This window comes from Zootoca vivipara, chromosome 1 (assembly GCF_963506605.1).
Source record: "Zootoca vivipara chromosome 1, rZooViv1.1, whole genome shotgun sequence".
NCBI lineage: Eukaryota > Metazoa > Chordata > Lepidosauria > Squamata > Lacertidae > Zootoca > Zootoca vivipara.
The window spans coordinates 80,443,194-80,466,599 of NC_083276.1; the positions used below are offsets into that span (position 1 = coordinate 80,443,194).

General features: G+C 44.2%; 1 protein-coding gene across 1 annotated transcript in view; it reads right to left on the reverse strand.

Moving 5' to 3' along the window:
• Nucleotides 1–10,388, reverse strand: part of CD5 (CD5 molecule) — a 19,926-nt gene extending 9,538 nt beyond the window's left edge. Inside the window, exons 1-2 of the mRNA XM_035123930.2 lie at nt 10,260–10,388; nt 492–530 (exon numbers count right to left, since the gene is read on the reverse strand). Coding sequence (XP_034979821.1) covers nt 492–530; nt 10,260–10,332 — 112 coding nt within the window. The 5' untranslated portion in view covers nt 10,333–10,388. The remainder of the gene's footprint in view (nt 1–491; nt 531–10,259) is intronic.
• Between the last annotated feature and the right edge of the window lie 13,018 nt (nt 10,389–23,406).

Here is a 23,406-nt window from a genome sequence, read left to right on the forward strand (position 1 = left end):
TGTAATGCGCCCTGGGACATTATGGTGAACAGCAGATAAGAAACCTAATTCTGATGAAGATGATGATGATGATGATGATAATAGCAAAAATAACAATAACAATCAGCAGCACTGAGCCCACAATACACTGCCACGTTGAAGACGAAAGACTTGTGTCTCATGATCATGGCTTAACTCTCCCACACTGAAATAGATGTGATTTAAATGTGCTTAATTATGGATGCCTCATGCCCTTTCTTATTAAAAAACATGGAAATTAAATGTCAATTGGGACATGGCACAGCATAAGGCAGAAACTGACCTAGCTATGCACCATCTTTACAGGTATAAATCATGAAAGTGGAATCCATGTGGTGAAGCGGAATCCTATGCATGTCGACTCACGAATGCATTTCACTCTTCGATGGGACTTGCTCCCAGGCAAATACGTATGTGGCTGTAATGCAGTTAAAGCAAATCACTGACCCCACTGATTGAATAAGTATACTGACCTCCAGGGGTTTCACTTTGTCCATCATCACAAGTGACCACTGCAAATAAAGGAACATAGTAAAAAAACACACCAACCAACCATAAAGTGGGGCAGAAGCCCATAAGCTGTGTGTGAGTGGATGGGAGAATTTCTAGATTCATCGCCCATCCATACGCCCACACCACATGGCATATGGCTCTTGAGAATCTTTCTACAGCTTTTTCGGGACGTGCTGAAGGAACTGAAATGAGAAAGGGCCCCTAGAAAAGCCCCTGCCCCAACACACACACATGCATTGAACACCACAAGGTTCTTGGGATTTGGGGGGAAAAGGCATCCCCCCACTTGTGCGTGACTGACTTGCACACGACCACATCTACACAAGCAATGGGAAATAAATAATCCCATTCTTAACCTGAAATGGCAGAAGAGAGCTGGAAATTCCTCATAACTCATGAGGAGACCCTTCCCAGAGCCCGAAGAGGACGTCAGTGAGCCAAAAGTCCAGAAAAAGAAGAGACTCCAAGGGTTCCAAAATGGCAGCCAGGAGCTCTCGCTGCTACCACGCTATGCTATTGGGTGGGAAGCTTATGTACTGCAGTGGGCTCCTATCACACATTCTGCTTACGTGCATGGAGGCCCGGAACGTAACCCCCACGTAGGTGGGGAGTTGCCTGTACATAGCGACACATCCATCAGTTAAGTATGTCAGCGTCTGCTATATTTATATGTTACCCAATAGTATTGTACCTAGCTCACCCTAAAGCCGTTCCAGCCCTGGTGCTCACTACAATAAACCTCTTAACACCAACTATATGTTGCCAGTCTGCAAACGCAAATAAGGAAGGGGGTAGAACCATATGCCCCCTGTGAGTCTGCTGGTCCCCCTTGGCTGGGTTTTGATATGTGAGGGGGTAAAGCCATTTTCAGCATCTGTGCAGATGCGAGTCCCTGCGCCACACTGTGCTGGTTTAGCCCATGGGCCTTAGGTTGCTGACCCCTGATGTAATACGACCAGGGCTTTTTTCAGCTGGAACTCACTGGAACTCAGTTCTGGTACCTCTGAGGTGGACACCATTGCCATTCTAAGAGAATGAGGGAGGTGAGTTCCGGCACCTCTTTTTCTCGAAAAACAGCACTGAATAGGACTATTTCTACACACCACTTTCTTGAGCATAATATCAATATCTGAGTATTGTAAATATGGAAGAAATAGATGCCTGAAATGCAACGACAGCAATAGCAGCAGCTACACATTTTGACAAACGTAGTTTTTACATGCGCATTGCAGACTTGATGAAAGCCACTTTAAGCATAATGTGTAAATATGCCCTGAGCCTATGAAGCAGATGAACTGTGCTTGAAAACCATAAAACCCACTGGGAAAGCCTGTCCACAGGCTCCTTTGACATTAATGAGAAAAGTGCAAAAGAACAAATTTATGTTGTTCCTATTCATTCCAAAGGAACGTGTGCAGGAGATATTCCTTACAGATGCAAATTAGGCCCTTTGTCTCCTTCTGATTACCACACCAATTACCATCTTTTCTTACTGTTCTCAGAAGAACAATTTGATTAAGCGGAATTTGGATGTACATCGAGAGTAGTGAATAATAATTAAAGATACGGGTTAAGGGCTCAAGTTAGATTTCTGCTGAGCTCAGTGGAGCTGTCCCGTTTTGTACCAAGGGAATTTTCTCTCCCCGTTAGACCTGACAATTAAGCATGCAACATAATTAGACCTCCACCTACTTTAAACCACCTTGCTTCTCCCCCTCCATTTATAAAAACACAAATCCATGTAACCATTTCAGCAAAGACTGTGCTCTCATGAAGGAAGAACGTACCCAATATGTTTTACATTTTCACATCTGTAGGTGCATGCAACAAACATGTTTGCAAGGTTTAACTCTAGCTCCCTGGCAATTGTGAATGTGCTGGCATGGCTTTGCAGCTCCATGTACCAAGCAGCCCTCTTACTGGACCCCAGCCAGGTCCTGAACCTCACTGCCTCCCGCATCTACCATCAAGTGTCTATTCTGAATGGGCAATGATCTCGGCACTATCCAGGCTTTGATTACTGCATTGTTTTAAACAGCCAGTTGCATGGAAGCTCACTGCATGAATGTGATTTGTGCATGTGTGTGTGTGCGCATGTGTTGTGTAGTTAGCTGCCACAGGGAAGCTTCAGCAGCATCAGGATCATGGAGGGTAGGGCGAGGAAGCTTAACCCTTTCTCTCACTGCTGTGGTCCTTGACAAAATTTGCCTCTCTGAAGCTGCTATTTGCATTTCAAGGGACGCTCCAGTTAGCATCATTGGAGGCCTTCCTTGAAATGCAAACAACACCTTAGGAGTGGCAATTTTGGATAGAGAGAGTCAGACTTTCTCTCTCCAGCCTCTAGGGATAAGAGGCTGCTCAACTTTCCTATCAGCTGCTATTTGTAGAACAAACAAGGTGCACATTAATTACATTAAAAAATCAAGGCCATCTCCTGTTTAGCCTTCAGGCATCCCAGCTTGCCTATTTCGCCTCAGCCGATATCCACATTACTTTTTACTAGGGAAGAGCAAAACTGTTAATTTCAGTTTCTGGAACTTTCCCATTTTTCCCCAATCTCAAATTCAGTTCTACATATTTCCCCATCAATTTACATTGACGTCTGCATGAAAATTCACGAGAAATCATGCCCATTTCTTCCAGCATACACATTTTCACATTAAACTTTGCCTAATATACACACTTTTACAAAGCAGTTTCCTCTAATACAATGCATTTTTATGGTTATTTCCCCTTTTATCCACACTTCAACATAGTTCTATGCATTTGTATACACATTACTTGGCTGCGCAGCTGAATTGCAAAATTCAGAGAAGCGCAAATTTTGAAGGATGGCGAAGGTTTGGTTAGCATATGGTTGCAATAATAATAATAATAATAATAATAATAATAATAATAATAATAATAATATATTTATACCCCGCCCATCTGGCAGGGTTTCCCCGGCTGCTCTGGGCGGCTTCCAACAGAAATATTAGAATACACTAATTTCTTAAACATTAAAAGCTTCCCTAAACAGGGCTGCCTTCAGATGTCCTCTAAAAGTCTGGTAGTTATTCTTCTTTTTGATGTCTGGTGGGAGGGCGTTCCACAGGGTGGGTGCCACTACTGAGAAGGCCCTCTGCCTGGTTCCCTGTAACTTGTCTTCTTGCAACAAGGGAACCGCCAGAAGGCCCTTGGCGCTGGACCTCAAATTTGGTAGATTCACCTCTAAATGTGAACTGTATTGAATTTATCTCACATTCCTAATTGTTCATTATGCATTTATTCTCTGACCACACCCGCACTGAAGCAACTCAGAGTGACAGCATGAAACAATCCTGACAGGATCATTTGAGTTAGCCTGAAAGAATGACAGCAGCTACTGAAGTGAAATTCACAGCAGAGATCCAAGTTCCTGATGGATCATTTAACTTCGTTTTTAATTTTCAAAGCAGCCACACGAGCCTCCAATTTTTTATCACAGCAGCGGTTTAACCCTTTCTGTGCCTCAAACTAAATGCCTCCTCCCTCAGAGCTGCTGTTAACTGGGGTGTGTGGGGATATAGGTACCTAATGGTAGCATTTGGATCAGGGAGCCAACATGGATGAAAGTGTTAAACGTATCTTCCACTCCCTCTCCTGCCTTAAAATTAAAAAAATAAACTAGAAGATCTAATATGGAACCCCCTGGACATCACTTCAGTTTTGTCTCAGAGTGGGAATCTGAACATACCTTCCCTCCACCCAAATCTAATTATATTAACCCCTGTACTGAGTAGTGCCGCATCACACTTTTATAAGACGACCCATTTTTGGCGGGCACACCAATGCCGTAATATTGCTACGCCCAGCAAATTTGTAATGTCTGGATAATATTCAAATATGTGTGCCTGCTTGGAGCCCTTGATAGGTCCAGGGCTCTCTTGAAAACAAGGATGAGAGAGATGGAAATGAATGACTGGTTCAGGTTGGGTTGAGGGAGTCAACATGGACTTAAACTGGGCACACTAGGATTACAGCTAGGAACCATACACACTGATTTCAGTGTATCTGGTCCTCGAATTAATATTTATGGCAGCTGTTCTACACGCACTTACCCAGAAACCCTGTTACTTCTGAGCAGATACCCAAAAGTTTGTTCTTTGAGTGGATATGCATTGCGGTGGGCTAAATTTTTTTAAAAACCAGAGCTTTCCTCCCCAAAAAACCATAGTAACAACCAGAAGCTTTCTTGTTAGGCATTTTAGGCCAAGACCTACTGAAAGAGAAGAGGATGCTGTTTACGAACGCTACTACAGCGGCGAGAGTCTTGATGGCACAAAATGTGAAGACTGGAGAAGTACCAACTAAAGAACAATGGCAAGAAAAACTGATGAACTATGCAGAAATGGCAAAATTGACGGACAGACTTCGGGAAAAAGGCAACAGTGACTTTGAAAGAGAATGGGAACCATTTATAACATACCTGCAGAAACAAAGGAAGACTGTTGATGGCAGGATTTAAATAAACACTCACACCTTTATCAACAAAAATATGTAGAAAATAAAGAAATAATATTTTGTTTGTTTGTTTAGAAACAGCAGTATGTAATAGGTGAAAAATAAATCAGAAGTGGAAGTTGGGGGAAGCCCAGGAGGGGTGGGAAGAGGGAATGTAATATGAATGTTATGGATATGCGATGTTTGTAATAATTGAAAAAGAAAATTGAATACTTTTTTTTAAAAAAGAAAAAGAAAAGTTTTACAAACCTTTGCTCTTTATTCTTTGTTATATTCAGCCAGCTTGGACTTTTATAAGGAAAGACAAGACCCGCAAACATTTGGGAAATGAAATAAATAAAGTGATGCATTTTCAGAGTGCCACGCGCACCTTTGAGGCGGGGATGGGGGACGTACATCTTTCCTGTTTACTTTTAGTATTTATTTGTTTACAGCTATATCCAACAGCGCCAGAAGTGCTAACTGTTTTTTTCTTTTTTAATAAACAAACAACATAAAAATGAAAGGAACTTTATCAAAACATGCTTGGAAAAAAACTAGATTTAAGTCATAATGCTTAACTCCCATTTACTTTTAATCATCACATATCGGGGCCGGCCCACCTATGTGGCAAGATGAGGTGGCCACCTCGGGCGGCAAGATCCAGAGGGGCAGCTGATCCAAGGAATGCATCATTGGCTGCCACTGCTGCGGTGGCAGCAACAGCTGTGGCGTGCTCCTTGGAGGCCGAATGTGCCACCTCCTTGGCAGCCCCCCTCTCAATGCCACCTCTACAGCAGCATCTTGGCAAATTGCTGATCTCCTCCCACCCATGTTCCTGATGTAGATATTTTTTTACCCCGCTTGTTCCTGATGTGGATCTTCACTCAGCTGTTCTTCCCTGGTCAGGGATGGGCAGTGAGAACGCCATTTTGTGGTTCACCTCAAGGGGCCAAAATGTATTGGGCAGGCCCTGTCACATATAGGACAGGACACTTTCAACGTGCAAAACTTTAAACATTCCTTATGACATTTGCCATCTTTTTTTACCACTGTGTGAGGGTGATAATTTTCATTCTCCTTTTACATTTGGAGAGCTGAGGCTGAGACAAAGCGACTTGTCCAGAGCTGGTCAGGGACCCAAGAACAAGCAGCAAAGTTAATCCATCTCCCGGGGTCAAATGCCAACATGCTGTGTCCTGAATCATTCTGAATTACCCATGCAGAGTCCCCCACAGGGCCCTGAAATAATTGTCCATTGTGTGAACACCCTCTTAATTGCTGTAAACAACAAGGGCACAATACTCTGATGTCCACTGTCACTTGAAAACAAAAGCCAGACTCGTATCTCTTAAATAAATGTGATTTCTCATATTAGGCAACATTATTGCCTGAAACCCCCCAGAATGGTCCCTTAACACAAGCTCAGTCATCCCTGGAGACTCTTGGGTTATTATGACTATTATTATTAAATTTATTACCTGTCCTTCTCTGGCATGTCCCAGGGCAGGCTGCAACAATTTAAAATTCAGAACTAAAAACAATTAAAGCAAATTACAGTTGATTCCCAGTTAATCATTAGATGTTTTGCCTGATTGCAATTAGGGTCCTCTCCAAACTGTCACTGTTTTATGGGAGCGTTTCAATCATGTATCAGCAAATTTAGGTTTTTGCAGTTAAAGTAGACTGAAGTGCTCTGGTGCTACAACCCCATACCTTCCAACATTTCTCTGATGAAAACAGGGACGTCCTAATCAATAACAATAACAATGACAATTTTATTTATACCCCGTCCGTCTGACTGGGTTGCCCCAGCCACTCTGAACGGCTTCCAACATATATAAAACAAACAACACATTAAAAAAAACTTCCTTATACAGGGCTGCCTTTAGATGTCTTCTAAAAGTTGTACAGTTACTTATCTCCTCGGCTCGGAGGTCACATAATTCCATACCCTCCAATGAAACTAGGAACGTCCTATCATACCCTCCAACATGTCTCCAATGAAAATAGGGACATCTTTAGGAAAAGGGGGACATTTCAGGGTCAAATCAGAAACTGGGACAGCTTCTGTAAATCCGGGACTGTCCCAGGAAAATAGGGACACTTGGAGGCTCTGCAAACCCACTTTTTAAAACAGACTTTTCACGGTAAGGATATTGTGTGACAATGCACAAGGAAGCCTGGGATAACAATCGAGTGGCGGGAAGTCACGTAACCTCCGAGAAAACCACTCAGAATGAATGCTCAGTAAACAGCAATGATTTCTGTAAACAGCAAGCTTTCTGCAAGCAAATGAAGCTAAATGCACATATAAATAACACATCTGGAGGCACCACAGAACACAAACCTCAAAACATATATTTATCTAGAGAAAGCTCCACTGGGAATTTTTTATTATAATCTTCCGCTATTAATGCCCTGGCATGGGTGACATCTATCATTATCATCAGATAATGATTTTCAGGTTATATAGATATATATTCTATGCACCACATGTTACAAGGGATACTGTGGGACAGGGACCGCTAGCCTGGTAGTGTGAAATAAACATTATGTAAAGTAAAGTAAATGTACTAAACTAGGCCACAGTAATGCAGAATTAAAGCACTGTTGGTATGCTCAGCACAATTTAGAATCTGCAAGCATCCATATACTCTCCCCACTGCCATCTCTCCCATTTTAAACAATTTGAGGTGAACTGATTTTGTCCCCCGAACTTGATTTTCCAGTGACAGCCTACGATCAGCCTTCCATCTATCTTCAGCATCCAGGTAATAGTTCTTTATTACATCGATCCATCTATCTATATCTTTACTCGTAGCTAGAAGAACTGGCATTGTATTGCACTAAAATAAAGCAAAAATCTTCTGCTATCATGGACAGTCCCCCTTGATAATATAAAGTTCACTATCTCTAGTTAAATGAAAACATAACAAGGGTAGACAGATAAAAAGAGCTTTGATTGTGTCCAGGCACAATGGAGAAGGGAGCAGAAGGAAGGTTTGGAGTTCAGAATGAACCGCTTGCTGGTCCAAATGATGAGCAATAGTTCCACCAGCAGACTTCGACCCAAGCTGCTAATTCAGATGTAGCAATGCTTAGTGCCCCCTGTCCCCACAATCACAGTGGAAGTGCATTTGCAGCACTCATACAGGACTGTGTGTGCAAGGGTTTCCTTCCACACATTAACCTCACTTGCTAAAGTGGAGAGACTTCTGCTCTTATTTAGGATCCTGGGCTTGGTTTGAAATGCTTTTCTTTTCTCCTAGAAAACAGGTTGGTTTGCATCTGAGCACATTTTGCCCTCAAATACATAAGATATGGGGTTTATTTCCTTTTTTTTAATCTATGAAGTTATTGCTCTGACCCAACAGAGGAGGCAGTTGAGACAATCAGTGCTAAGAAATATTAAATCAGGGGTCAGCAAACTTTTTCAGCGGGGGGGGGGCAGTCCACTGCCCACTATATTTTGGAAGAAAAAATATATGAATGAATTCCTATGCCCCACAAATAACCCAGAGATGCATTTTAAATAAAAGCACACATTCTACTCATGTAAAAACACGCTGACTCCTGGACCATCCATGGGCCGGATCTAAAAGGTGATTGGGCCGGCCCCGGCCCCAGGCCATAGTTTGCCTACCCATGTATTAAATAATATATAGAGGGTGCATCATCTCAGTTCTGCAGGATCAAAGCTACTGCCACTAACAGCAGTTCTAGACCTTGCTGCAGGGTTGTAGCAAAATGCAATAACAAAGGAAAGCACCATTAAGACTTGTCTGAAAAAGCCTGGAAGAAAAGGTATGAAGAGCACGAGACTCCTAATCTCAGGGTTGTGAGTTCAAGCCCTATGTTGAGCAAAAGATTCCTACATTGCAGGGGTTGGACTAGATGACCCTCGTGGTCCCATCCAATTCTAAGATTCTAAGTAGCCGCATTAAAACAAGTGGTGATGAGCACTGAGAGCAAGCAAGAACAAGCAATATCAGTTTTAAAAGTTGGTGTGGATTTGGCCCCGGGTCTAAATTGGTATCATGAAAATGAGATGTAATCGAGCTGAGAATCTCTCTGACTGCTGATAAAGAGTTCATAAAAGCAGAGATATCTTTGGGGTGAGTTACACTGGTCCACCATGCCCTTATATTGAAGTCTCTTGCAGCAGCTGCTTAGATAATACAGGTGAAACTCGGAAAATTGGAATATCGTCGAAAAGTGCATTTATTTCAGTAATGCAACTTATTATTATTTTTATTTATTTTTACAAACGTTTTCTTTTGGAAATTCCACAGTAATAAAACAAATAGTTACAACAATACAAAAACAAACATCGCTATTACATTTCATTAATTACATTCCATTTATAATTGACCCGCCTAACGACAAATCATTACAATTACAACAAATAAAGGCTTGACATATCTTGCTTTGCATGTCATGCATCTATCTCATATATTGGTTTCACCTTTTAAGTTGCGTTACTGAAATAAATGCACTTTTCGACGATATTCTAATTTTCCGAGTTTCACCTGTAAGCAGTTTATATAACATCAATTAAGAAAATACATTTTGACAGTAAAAATAGACAAAAGAATAAGTAGCAAGTCAGTCTCCAAAATTTGTTCAACGTGCAGGTAATGCACCTCACTACAGCAACCTAAAAGCCCAAATGGAAAGTCTTCAATAATCTTCCATAAACTGTGAGGGGATTTGCCAGGTACTCTTCTCTAGGGAGCGAGTGTCAAAGAAAGCAACCCCTGGACAGAGAAAGCCCGCCGACCGTCCATCTGCCCTTGACCATAATTACATGAACGAAGGAACACATGATAGAGAAAGCTCTGGATATCACAGTGCATGGGGGAGAACATATGGGAGAATGTTCCTTCAGATAATCTGGGCCTAGGCCAATATTAGCATTGGCATCCACTGGCCCTCTTTACCCAGCCAGCCCGTTTGTTGGCAGATGCTCTGTTGATCAGGGACAGCTGAATGCCCCTCCAAGGGTTGTGACATTTCTGAATGCACTCCAGAATCAAGAGAGCTCCATCAGAGCTCTTATAATTTCTACAGGACTTTCCCCGAAAGGCTCAAAATGCTTCACGTGCGCTAACTCAAAAATCCTGTATTATCATCATTTATAAAGATTCTGGGGAGGTCGGGGGTGGGGGTGGATTGTGGTTGTTTAAAGCCAACCAGTGAGTTTACAACTCTGCTGAGTTTTGAACCACTCCTTCCATGGAATAGCCTTTGATAGCACTACTCACCCCACATCCCCACCAATGTCACTGGGACAAAGGCTAGAAGAGGATTGAATTTCATCGGCACGTTCCTCCTCATCCGACAATATACAGCCAGCACTTTCGTGTTCCTGCCCTGATGCTTCTCTGCTACCTGCTCTAGGCAAAGGGAGGGGTTGGGGAGGAAGGCAGTGTACTTTCTCACCGTCCTGATGTGGTTTTTCTGCGTCATGTCTAAGTTGCTTGAACTGTGCTTTCTGTACCAGTCTTCTCTCTTTATCCTTCAGAGTCCTAGAGCTGCTCCCCAGCCTCCCCAGACCTGGCCACAAAAAATACAACAACAATAATAGTAATAATAATAATCCCCATTTGCTTCCGCATAGAGATGGGTGATCTGTCAATTTTCCCAGCATTACATCTCCACATTTCTGTATCCATTTGCAATATTTTTTAAAATTCCCCCTAAGATACACTTTCTTTGCATGCAGTTTTGCCTGAAATACACTTACTTTCTTCTTTTTTTTGCAAACAATCTCCCCTAATGTAATGTGTGTGTGTGTATTCACTAACATTAATTTGTATGCCTACTTCCCCTTAACACTGTATGACCATTTTTGTACACATTATTTGGTTGAAGAACTGCATCACATAATTGGGAGAAGTGTGCCTTTTGAAAGACAACTGTGTTTCAGTTTGCGTATTACTTTGGAAAGTGAAGATTAGGCCATGCACATTAGAAGTTGAAATGGATAATATTTCTCTCCACCTCTGCTTCCACAGCAGGCACTGGAATCCATGGAGGGAGTCTCTCAAAGTACAGTGGTAACTCAGGTTACAGTTGCTTCAGGTTACAGACTCCACTAACCCAGAAATAGTACCTCAAGTTATGTACTTTGCTTCAGGATGAGAACAGAAATCACGCGGCGGCAGTGGATGGCCCCATTAGCTAAAGTGGTACCTCAGGTTAATAACAGTTTCAGGTTAAGAACGGACCTCTAGTACCTCTTAACCCGAGGTACCACTGTAGAGTGAGAATTTAGTCTAAATGAGGGGACAGAGAAACACCCATGCCATATAACTTACTGCTTATCCTCAAAAGCAGAGGTACTACCCTGGTCTGGAAGGAACGCCTTTTGAGAAGTTTGGTGTCGAGGTCTGAGGGGTGGAAGGTGTTTGGCAATCCTCTTTGGTGTTAACTTGAGGCCTCACTGAGTATTGTAATAGAGTCTGGCAAAGCTTTCATCCTGCCACACAGCAATAAATTCAATTGGCCACTTTTCGCTATCATGGCAGTGTGGTGCTGCTGGGTGACCATCTAACAGTTAAACCAAGGTGAAAGGCAGGCTGCTCACTAATTCTGGTTGCCATGGAAACTAGTCAGATTTAGGATCACTGACAGGCTAGTAATTTTAAAATTCTAGTACCTGCATGGAGCCTGAGTGGTTTTTGCTAGATGCGCAGGCACAGCCCAGTGCAAAAGCAGTCTGTAAACATACATACGGTGCGCAACTGTTGCAGAATCATTATTAGTCACCGGTTATTAGTTCACGAGCATACCATCTGCACAGCCTTGACACCACACTCCGATGAAGCTCTACAGAGACTCCACAACTGTTTTGCACAAGGGAGTTTGACCTTACCATCAGCCTGACGAATCCTGGGTCAGGACATCCTGGGTCAGGACATTGTCAGCACTCCAAGCATCAGCACTGGTGACCACATGCTTGATTTTGTCTACCTAGGCTCCCCCTGTAAGCAGCAGCCTCTCCATCGACGCTGGGCTGGGCAAGCCTATTGGCAAGGCAGCTATGGCAATGGCTCGCCTCTCCAAAAGGGTATGGGAGAATGTGATGCTAACATCCAATACCAAGATGAAGGTCTGCCAGGCTTGTATGTTGAGCTCTCTGCTCTGTGGTAGTGAGACGTGGGCAACTTACAACCACCTGAAGCGACGCCTCTAAGTCTTCCACGTGTGCTATGTCAGGAAGATTTTGGGCATCACATAGCGGGACAGAGACTCAAACAAAGATGTGCTCTCCAAAGCCCACATTCCCAGCAGGTTCACACTCCTGTCTCAGTGTTCTCTATGCTGGCTTGCTCATGTCCACAGAATGGAAGATGGCAGGATCCCCAAGAACGTGTTCTTCAGGGAGCTGGCTTCAGGCACCAGGCCTGTTGCTAGACCAACTCTGTGTTACAAAGATGTCTGCAAAAGTGGCATGGAGCCTGGCAACACCAACACAACTAGACGTCTTCATCTGCCCCAGCTGCAACAAAAGATGTCTCTCCTGTATCTGCTTCTACAGCCACAGCAGGCACTATAACCTTCCAACAGTTTGACTTCACTCCGAAAAGGTGCACTCCTCCATTGTCTCCCAACCAACCTTGCACATACCAGCTGCACATGACATCAGACAGTCCCTCAAGTATCACTGTCTCCCAGAGTACAATTGTGCCACATTTGGACACGAGGAAAGAATACATTGTGAGTAGAGCAGATAGTTCAAAGAAGGGAGCCAAGCAACATACTCAGGTCAAGTCACACATATATATGTTTATGGAATTATGTATATAGAAGATGTTCTAGGAAATATTTACCCATTTTATAGAAGGGTAACAGTGAGGCTGAAAGGGTCCCAAGGACAACGTATGACTCTGTGGCAGAGCAGATATCACACAGAGCAGGCTTCTTTCCTTGGGCATCTTTCCCTCCTCTACTTGCCACTGCTGCTCACCCTCTTTCAGTCCAGCCCCTAACTGCACGGAGGGAGTCCTCTGCATGTACAGCAATGTCTGTGGATTGGTGTGGAGGTGCCCATTAATCTGAGGTACCTCTTTCTGGAAGAAGCTGAGAAGGTCCTACCTGACAGGCAAGGAGATGGTCCTGCCCAAGTGGAGAGACAAAGCCTTCTGAGCCAGAAGACCAGAAAGAAGAACCAGCAGCTCCACAGAGACTCCACCAGAGTCCGCTGGCTCTAAAGGAACAGTTGTTTGAGGGAAAGGCTGCCAGTTGAGCCCAGCACCTGAAACAGCAGCACTCAAGCCTTTAAACCAAATATATCTATATGTGTGTTAAAAGGAACTGGAAACAGATCAGAGCAGGTGTAGCCAATTCAATGCTCTCCAGGTGTTGTTGGCCTGCAAATCCCATCAGTCCCAGCCAGCATGGTGAATAGGATCCTGGGGGTTGTAGTCTAACAACATCTGGAAGGCATCACCATAGCTACCTGACTTAGACTGTCTGCAATAAAATGTTGCAGTGTGGAGTGCTCCTCTTTAGTATTCCAGCCAATCAGCCATGCCTCCTTCCAGAATACTCCATTCCATTCCCTCCTCCTTTTGGTTTTCTGTTTTCTTTCTTCCCCACCCCAATAGTCAGGAGTCTGTTGAAGTGAGCATGTTCAACCATTGCTGGCCTGATTTGGTTTTCCCCCACCCCCAGGTGCCCCCCATACGTTTCTTTGTCCTTCTGCAAACCTTGAAATTACCCCAAGCCCACTGAAGCCTTCCTTTCTTGTGGGTGCTGCCATCTTGGCTACATAGATGGGAATTAGAATGATGCTAACCTGATTTATATGCTTCATGCTGAACTGGTTTAGCTGCTAGCAGTAATTTTAGTTTCGTACTCTCCATGACATGGAAGTTATTTGTTCTTTAACCACTGAATTACTGTATCCGTGCTTGTTCATTAACTTCCTGATTCCTTAGCTCCAAAATAAAACATCCGGAAGCCTGTTAACTTTTGGCTGAAACCCACACTGTCAAGCTTTCAACACCCATCCAGGGAAGTATTGTAAATGAGGTACTACATTATAATAGGTCAGTATTTACATGATGCAGACTCCTCTAGAGTCAATGGGGCATGTCTCTCCTGGCAGGTGCTCGTGGTCTACAGCTATTACAGTTCATGCTAACTTAACACCAGCTTGGTATCTGGCAAATAATATCCACAAAGGAGGCCGCCTGAGCAATAACATTGATGTGGTTGTTGCATAAAACTAGGCCTTGCCTGACAGAAATAACTGCCTTTGTTTCAATAATAGCTTGCCACTTCCTGTACCTGTTTTGGGTTTCTGACAATTTTTGTTTCCAATTTTTCTTTTTTTTCTTTTTTGGCTCCTTCTATATTTACTCTCTTGTTATCTCTGTCTGTGGTCTCTGTTTGAGGTGAGAAAGTTTTCTGCTCCCAGCGACAGGAAATTTGCAGGCAACACTCAGTTGGGGGCAGGTTACCTTCCCGCCCAACTGTGCAGAGCTGACTCGAGGCTCATACACCCAGCAGCCTCTCTCTGTCTCTCCTCAGGAAGGTGAAGCAGCAAATGCATGCATAAAAATCAAAACTGTTATCAGCACAAAGCTGCATACAGAGTCTAGGCCATTGCTGAAACGATGTGCACCAGCTGGGTTAGCTTAATCTTGATAATATCTCGCTAAGCCCTGCCATTCAGCTCTTGAAAGGTCACGGGGCGTTGCTGCCGACATCCCTTTCAAGTTATTGTTGCCTTAGATGCAATCAAAGCTCCTATCCTGTTCAAAGCCTCACTCAAAGAAGGTGAGCCTCAGATAGTGGAGGATCATGGGACCATCTTGATAGTTGGTGTTTCTGGAAAAGCTTGAAAATTTTATTAAACACAACAGGCCCTGTCATATCCATCTGGCCATAGAACACGTAGAAGCATTCCCATGGCGCCATCTTAGAAGCTGGTGAGATTAGAGCCCAAGAGTGGCATATTTTGGGAAACAGTTGTTTAACATTGATCTTGCCTGTATTGTCCTCAGAATTCACCACCTGTGGTGGAACAGCCTGAAATTTACTGTCTGAAGAGGGACATGTCAGAAGCAGCATCGCTGTTTCATTTACAGTATTATTTGTTTATTGCATTTATACCCCACCTTTTCTCCAAGGAGCTCAATATGCTGTGCCTGGTTCTCACCCTCCTCATTTAATCCCCACAACAACCCTGTGAGGTAGGGTATATTAGAGTAAGAGGAATATACCAGCCCCCAAGGACACTCAGTGAGCTTCATGGATTTGAACCCAGGTCACCCCAAGCATCAGATTCTTGTCCATAACAATGGCACCCCTCTCCCAACAGATCCTGGGAAATGTAGTTTATCCCTCACAGAACTAAAATCCACAGCACTTTTAGTGAACCAGGGTTCCTAGGATTCTTTGGAGGAAGCCAAGTGCTTTGCAAGTGTGGTATGGATGTGACCTCATTGTCTCCTGAAGCAGTTCATGTCAGTACAAAAGGAAAGGCAGGCAGACCAGCGCAGCTTACCAGCTAAAAAGACACAGAAGGGAAGGGAAGGGAAAGGTAGAGTGGAGGGTCCTTAAAGGTCAGAACAAAGGTCAGAACAGCGTGGTCTCCAGTTGGGGCCAGGCTGATCTTCTCTTGCTGGTGATCTTCCTTGAATAGCAACTGGTGGCTTGTTTTCCTTTGGCCAATAGATATATTTCTGTGAGCTCTATTTGGCTTAGGAAGGATATGCTAGTCGTCAGGAAACAACTTCAGGTCTTTGGGCATCTTAAAGCTTAACGATTATCATTACAGCATAAACATTCATGGACTCTAGTCTACTTCATCAGATGCCTGAAGTGTAACTTACACTGGAAATCATATACACATGGTTGTGGGGCATGTGTGTGTTTGGGATGGGTGAAGAGATGTGAGATCAGAACAAAGTACAATTCAAAAAGAAGAGGCGATTTCCTAAAAGCAAAATAATTACCGTGACCAATTAACAAGGCAGTGCTGGTGATAACACAAACATCCTGGCCTTGGTCAGCTAATTAACACATACAGTGTGATAAAAAAAACAATCCATAATCATGATTGATTCAAGCTGTAGGGGAGCTTGAATCAGTTGCCTGGTAAATTCTAATTCAGCACTTTCATATTGGAGTTTCCCTTTCCCTCACAGAGCTACAATTCCCAGAGTTCCCTGGGAAGAGGGACTGACTGTTAAACCACTCAGAATTGCGGCTCTTTGAGGGGGAATACAGATCTCCTGACAACTCTCAGCACCTTTAACAAACTACAGTTCCCAGGATTAATTGGGGGGACAGGGACTGACTGTTTATTGTGGTATAATTACCGTGTTTCTCCGAAAATAAGACACCGTCTTATATTTATTTTTCCTCAAAAATACACACTATGGCTTATTTTCAGGGGATGTCTTTTTTTTTTAATTAAGTATGGCACAGTTTAACCTACAAGGTTAAACTGTCTATCCCTTATGGCTTATTTTCGTGGAATGGCTTATATTCCTTGAATGCTTAAAAATCCTGCTATGGCTTATTTTATGGCTATGGCTTATTTTAGGAGAAACAGGGTATTACTTTAAATGTATAGTGCAGATGGAGCCAAACTGCTAAATTGAATACCTACTTTAAAAATGGTAATGTTACTGCCAGTGGCTCTTCGACGCAGCAAAAGTCTTTCCATATATTTTACTGCTTTTTCTCCTCTTCTTTTACCAGGTTGGTAGGTTTTGTTTGTTTGTTTGTTTGTTTGTTTGTTTGTGTTGTTGTTGTTGTTGTTGGTATTTGGACCTAAACATTGATACAGTATTTACAAAATACGCCTATTCACAGATCATAAAAATATACAGTACTATGCATATAAGTCTACATTCAGTGGGGTTTACCCCTAGCACCGTGTGTGCGCATAGGATTCCAGTGTTCATGCCCCCCACCTACAGAGGCACAGTGCTTCCCACCCCCTCTATTTCCAACTGTCTCACTCAGGAATGGCCATGGGGCAGGGGGTGTTTCCTCAAAGCAAGGCATTCTGGGTGAGATGGCCAGGAAACTTGCCTGTGCTGTGGTTTGCCATGGTAGTTGGTAATGCAGTTTAAACGTAGAATAAATTGTAATGGGAGGAGGAGGAGGGGATGACAAGAGAAAGGAGGGCTGGAGCAGAAGGAGGAGGAGTGGCGGGTAGAAACAGCACAGCTGCCTGCCTTAGGCAGCAGAATCTCTTGCACCAGCCCTGAGCTTGAGCTGTTGATAGTTTAATTATTTCCTGTGACACAAAAGGAAATTTGTTTGTATGAGGCTTGCATGTTTTACATGCAGAACAGAAGAAGAGGTCACGAGCTGCCAACTGATTCCCCAGATGGAGAAACAAAGTGAGAGTCTGCTGTTGATCTGCCGGCAAGGGTGCTTTGTGATATGCAGATGCTCAGAGCCGCCTCTGGCTCCCAGTGCCTGAGCAGATGGGAAATGGCATCTCCGAGGGATTCCAGGGAGGCAAATTACATTTGGATGTTGCAGGCTGGCGATCTGAACCTCTCCTGTTTCCCTTCCTTAGCTTCAGATTCCTCCATCAAAGCAAATTGGGCTGCAGCTCTGACAACAGCTTCCCCCATAGCTGATTTAGCACAGTTGAGGGAAACTGTGTGTGTGTGTGTGTGTGTCTGTTGTGGAGAGCTCTCTCAAGGGAGAGTTCCCAAGAAACACAGAACTCTCCCCTCTCCACAAAGCTGGGATGAGGAACCTGTGGCCTGTGGCCTTGGCCGAATTTCACGAGGCTCTAATTCCATGTGGTGTGCAGAGATGGGCTAGCAGAGAGAGAAGGAGGCCTTGCTTGCATGCCACATCAAGCTAAGATATGGCGTACTACAGGGGTGGCCAACTTCCAAGAGACTGCGATCTACTCACAGAGTTAAAAACTGGGAGTGATCTACCCCCTTTTGGGGGGGGTTCAGGTCAAAGTTGTTGTGCTTTTTTTTAGGAAGGAGGAAGGCCCATGTTGGGGGGTTGTTTCCATGTAAAAGTTGTTGAGCTTCTTTAGGGAAGAGGAAAGCAACATTGAACTTTTTTTTTAAGGAAGGAAAGCCTGTCTTTGGAGGTTCGGGTCATTTTAGGGGTGCAGGGCAAAGATGTTGAGCTTTTTTAGGGGAGTCAAAGTTTTTTAGCTTCTTTAGGGGGAGCCACTGATCTACCGGTGATCTACCACAGATGTCCATTGATCTACTGGTAGATCACGATCTACCTGTTGGACATGCCTGGCGTACTAGAACTGCATGAACTTGTGGGCTTCCAGAGAGAAGCTCAGTGCTGCTTTGCACCCCTCCCCCAGCTATTTTATTCCTGTGTCACGCCAAATTAATGTTGTAGTCAGTTAAGAGTACGGGGAATTGTAGCTCTGCAGGTGTGAAACTACAGTTCCCTGGAAGTATATTTCCGGGTTTTTGCCGTGCACGCATGCGCAGAAGCGCTCTACCACCCTGTGTGTGCGTGCGCAGAAGCAGTCCTCCGGTTGCAGAAACCTTGGGATCCGACCGGAGCTCCGGAACAGATCCCGTCCACAACCGGAGGTACTACTGTATATACAACCTGAGCCTATGATGGAGGGGCTCATGGCATTAACACCCCAAGAAGTCCTTCCTTCTCCCTTAGCCACAGCCTTGGATTCAGGCAGAAATCAAGCATGTCTCTCATTCACAGACTTTAGCCTGCCCCCTGCTTCTAGCCCAGCTCTCTCACAGAACTCTGGTTTCTGTCCTTCTAACTACCAGCTGGTGGTGGTGGGAGTAACCATTTGTCCTCTGGCACAGAGCCACTTCTTTTGTTACCTGAATGGCCCATACTTAGGGGGCCACTACCAAGCTGGCCTGGCTATTCCACCAGTTGAATCCTAGTTGGATCTAGGAATGAGAAGGGACTCAGGCATACAGCCTAATGCCCCCACAAACTCACAACAATATCAATGTATAACATTACTGGGGAAATTAATGTAATTCTCCTAAGCCCACCATGACACACACCCCTTTCATTGCTCATGGTACCTGCTTTATTTGAGAGTCCTGCCTTGCAGGGGCTTGCACTAGATGACCCTCAGGGCCCCTTCCATTTCTACAATTCCGTCATTCTGTTTCAAGGTTGTGCTCCACTTGCTTCCACCTTGGTCAGTCAAGTGGCCATCAAATACAGTTCCAGATAAATTCAAAGAGTAACTAGGGGAAAATGAAAGAATTAAGTTTAATTCCAGACAAGCAGGAGTCCTGAACGTCAAATAAATACACCGCTACCTGTCATGTATCTTATCATGTCATTACCTACACCCAGCTCAGCTGATCCTTACTTTGGGACATTGTATTTAGGGTTGCATTGTTATTGCCTAAGAGTCAAGGTAAAGATCTGTTTTTTTATATTTGATTGTGTTTTATTGATCTGCTGCTCATAGAGATCTGAATCCATTTTTCAAACCCTTGCAATGCAACCTCCTTCTGCTACATCCTGTGGATGGGGAACCTTTCACAGCTTCTGCTGTACTATTTGTGTGGCATTAAGTGAAATAATTTTTAACAGCCCCTTTATTCTATCCCTCCTGCATTCTCAAATAAGATTTTCCTTTTCATTCCTTTGGCTGAAACTAAATTTAGAACCAGCTGCAGTGTTTCTAATGAAATCCAGTGGGGTCGCCAGGGCGACGGTTGATCATAAATCATTTCAATGACAGAGCAACCCAGGAAAAATCTAAATAGGCAGAAATATATCCTATTTGTAGCCGAAACCTTCCTGTATTCAATGGGGAAAGACTGTGCATCAAGGTCCCAATCCCTCAGTGCCTCTCTGAAGTTTCTTTCAAATCTTTGCCTCATATTGACCTGCAGACTTAAAGTAACATTTGTGGGTGCCAGATCTCCAGTGGGGGCTATCTAATGAGCATTTGCTCCACTTTGTTTGTAGGGATGATAGACGATGTTACATCAAATCAAGAGTTATCCCACACTTTCCTGTGCATTTCCCTTATCACAGGAAGTCTGAGCCTTTGAGGAAGCGGGTTTGTTGTACAAGGCCTGCCAATCAACTATATTTGCCCAACCTGCATTTGCAGGCATGAGCTGAATGACATCTGATTTTTTACTCTGAATTGTGGGCTGGAATCATGTGAACCAAACAATCATCTGGTGCTGGTTTAATCCAAAGCCTCTTGGAGATTGCTCCACATGAAGTTGTTTAGTCATGTCCGATTCTTCGTGACCCCATGGACCAGAGCACGCCAGGCACTCCTGTCTTCCACTGCCTCCCGCAGTTTGGTCAGACTCATGTTGGTAGCTTTGAGAACACTGTCCAATCATCTCGTCCTCTGTCGTCCCCTTCTCCTTGTGCCCTCCATCTTTCCCAACATCAGGGTCTTTTCCAGGGAGTCTTCTCTTCTCATGATGTGACCAAAGTATTGGAGCCTCGGCTTCAGGATCTGTCCTTCCAGTGAGCACTCAGGGCTGATTTCCTTCCGAATGGATAGGTTTGATCTTCTTGCAGTCCATGGGACTCTCAAGAGTCTTCTCCAGCACCACATGAAAAGCCACCCCAAATCGCAGAGGTCACAGAAATGGCCCCTAAGGCATCGAAAGAGCATAGGAATCTCCCATGCTGGCATGTACTTTGTTGCCAGATGGAGGCAGGCAGAGCTCTGCTGATTTACTGCTCTGTTTCCCAGTTAGTAATCAGCTCAGAGAGACAGACACATAATGACTGATGAGTGTTTGTGACACCGTTGACCTCATTGAATTTTCTGCATTGTTAAATTGCAGGCACGTTGCTAGCTTTGGGCCCTTGGGTGCACTTTATTGATCCTCTCAGCTCTTGGGGTGGGGAAAGTGGTTCATGCCATGCAAACAGCACAAAGGGTCTTGGGGCTCTCAGGCAACAAAGTCGGCAGAATTGGAGCTGGGAGCAGATCAACTGACATGCATGCTTTTGGTCACAGAAGCGCATTTTCTAGAGAAGAGGACGTTCTTCATCACAGCTTCTACCAGGATGTGGATTCCTGCTGCTTCTGTTACTCTTGCAGCAATCTGCATTTTTTCCTATAGACTTATTCCGTAGCCTTTCTAGGGCTCAAGGCAGTCTATAATATTTCCGTGGCATATTTATCACTAAAGACCTTGTGTTGGGGTGGTGGTGGTGGTGAAGTCACTGGTTTGCCCACTCATAAGCCCTTTCTTGTCATGACAAACTGGTTATTTAATTGCTGGCCAGTGCTGAGATTTTTAGCTTGATCTAGCTCTAGCTACATGTACAGTGGAACCTCGGTTTTTGAATGTAATCCGTTCCGGAAGTCTGTTTGACTTCTGAAATGTTCGAAAACCGAGGATCAGTGGGCTGGCTGCAAAGTCAATGGGGGGAAAAATGAAAAATGCGCCTCTGAAGCCATTCGAATTCTGAGGTGTGTTCAAAAACGGAAGCATTCACCTCTGGGTTTCCGGCTTCCGAAACATTTGGCAGCTGAGATCGATTTCCATTTACTATATGGTCTGGGTGTTTTGTTTTGTTTTGTTTTGCTTCAAAATTACCAGCTAAGAGCTAAGGCAAGATACAAACTGGGGATTTTGCAGCTGACATTCTTAAACCACTATGTTACACTAATGCTAGTATTTACTGTGTGGGAACTTCATCACCTTCTTCTGAATCTGAAACCATTTCTACCTATTGTTGTAGCAAAACTCCCCCTGAAATTTACAAGGAGCTTTGTCCTTCAGCTTCCAGTCCCTTGAATGCAACATGCTCATTAACATGTGCTGGTTGGAGTCAGACTCAGGGTAACCATTTGCAGGAGTTGTTTCCTGATTGATTCCAGTGATTTATCCTAACTGAAGCTCTGGCCTGCTGCTACATGGACTTGCTTGTTAATCTCGGCAGCCTGAATTGCTCACTTACAGCCAGCGCACACAAAACAAACATCTGTCACCACCAGGAGACCACTTTCAAATGGCACTTTGCGGCACCTGCTTCCTTCTCGGCGACTGCTTGCGTACAGAGGTTGGTTCGCCACATATCTGAAGGGTTGCAAAAGCAGGCATGAAAACCCCAAATCCCTGTGTCAGGGCACTGCAAAAGTAGGGAGGGAGGCTTTCCTCATAAGGCCCAACAGGGAAATATGTTCCATTCAGATAAGGTCAGGAATACTGATGCTCCAGAATAAAAGGTAAAGGGACCCCTGACCATTAGGTCCAGCTGTGACCGACTCTGGGGTTGCGGCGCTCATCTCGCGTTATTGGCCAAGGGAGCCGGCGTACAGCTTCCAGGTCATGTGGCCAGCGTGACAAAGCCACTTCTGGCGAACCAGAGCAGCACACGGAAATGCCGTTTACCTTCCTGCTGTAGCGGTACCTATTTATCTATTTGCACTTTGACGTGCTTTTGAACTGCTAGGTTGGCAGGCGCTGGGACCGAGCAATGGGAGCTCACCCCGTTGTGGGGATTTGAACTGCCAACCTTCTGATCGGCAAGCCCTAGGCTCTGTGGTTTCATCCACAGTGCTACCCACATCCCTTTGCTCCAGAATACCTGCACCTTAAAAAATTAAATTAAATTAAACTGCAGCACTTACAATCTCTCATGGTGGTAATGGTGGGCCGAAACAAAATGGCTCATGTATGATCAAGGAAGGTGCAACTGAATGAGAGTAGGAAACCGCCCACCAGATTGTTATTGCCACACCCATCAAAACCTGAGCTGTAAAACTGCTCTGGAACACCCACACCTAAGTTTTTGGCGCTGCTGTTCCAGATCTTTCCCACATTATCTGCAATTGGGGGGAAATGGATGGCAGCAGGAGGGCAGAGGTAAAGGATGAAGATGGGGATGCAGATGCCTTGGTAAAAAATAAAATCCTGTCAGAACTATTGGGAGAAATGCTGTAAAACAGTCTTCACCAACCTGGTGCCCTTCAGGTGTTTTGAACTACACCTTCCCTCAGCCTCTGCCACTATATTGGCCGGGGCTGAAAGGAACCATAGTCCAAAATACTTGGAGGGCACCAGGCTGACAGAGTCTGCTATGGATGCACTCTAGTTGTCTATTTAGCCCTCCTCTGACCAACATGTAATCTTCCAAGGGTAGAGGTATCTTTCCCACACTTTTTAAATGGAGCTGTGGAGGATTGAACCAGGGACTGCCTGAATGCAAAGAAGATAATTCAAATGTGCAATAGCTTGCTGCAAGTGTAGCAGACCTAATTTTCCTGTTCTGATGGAAGGTTATTAACTCCGCCATCAAAACTGCCGAGGAGGTGAAACCTGCTATTTTCAGTCTTTCTGGGAAGTGGTGAGAGAACTGAGTAGCTGATTAATCAAGCTCAGTAGCAAGGCTTTTGGGTGTGCATTAGACGTGCAGCATGCCAGATACATTTGCATTAGTTAATGTACTGTGTAATGC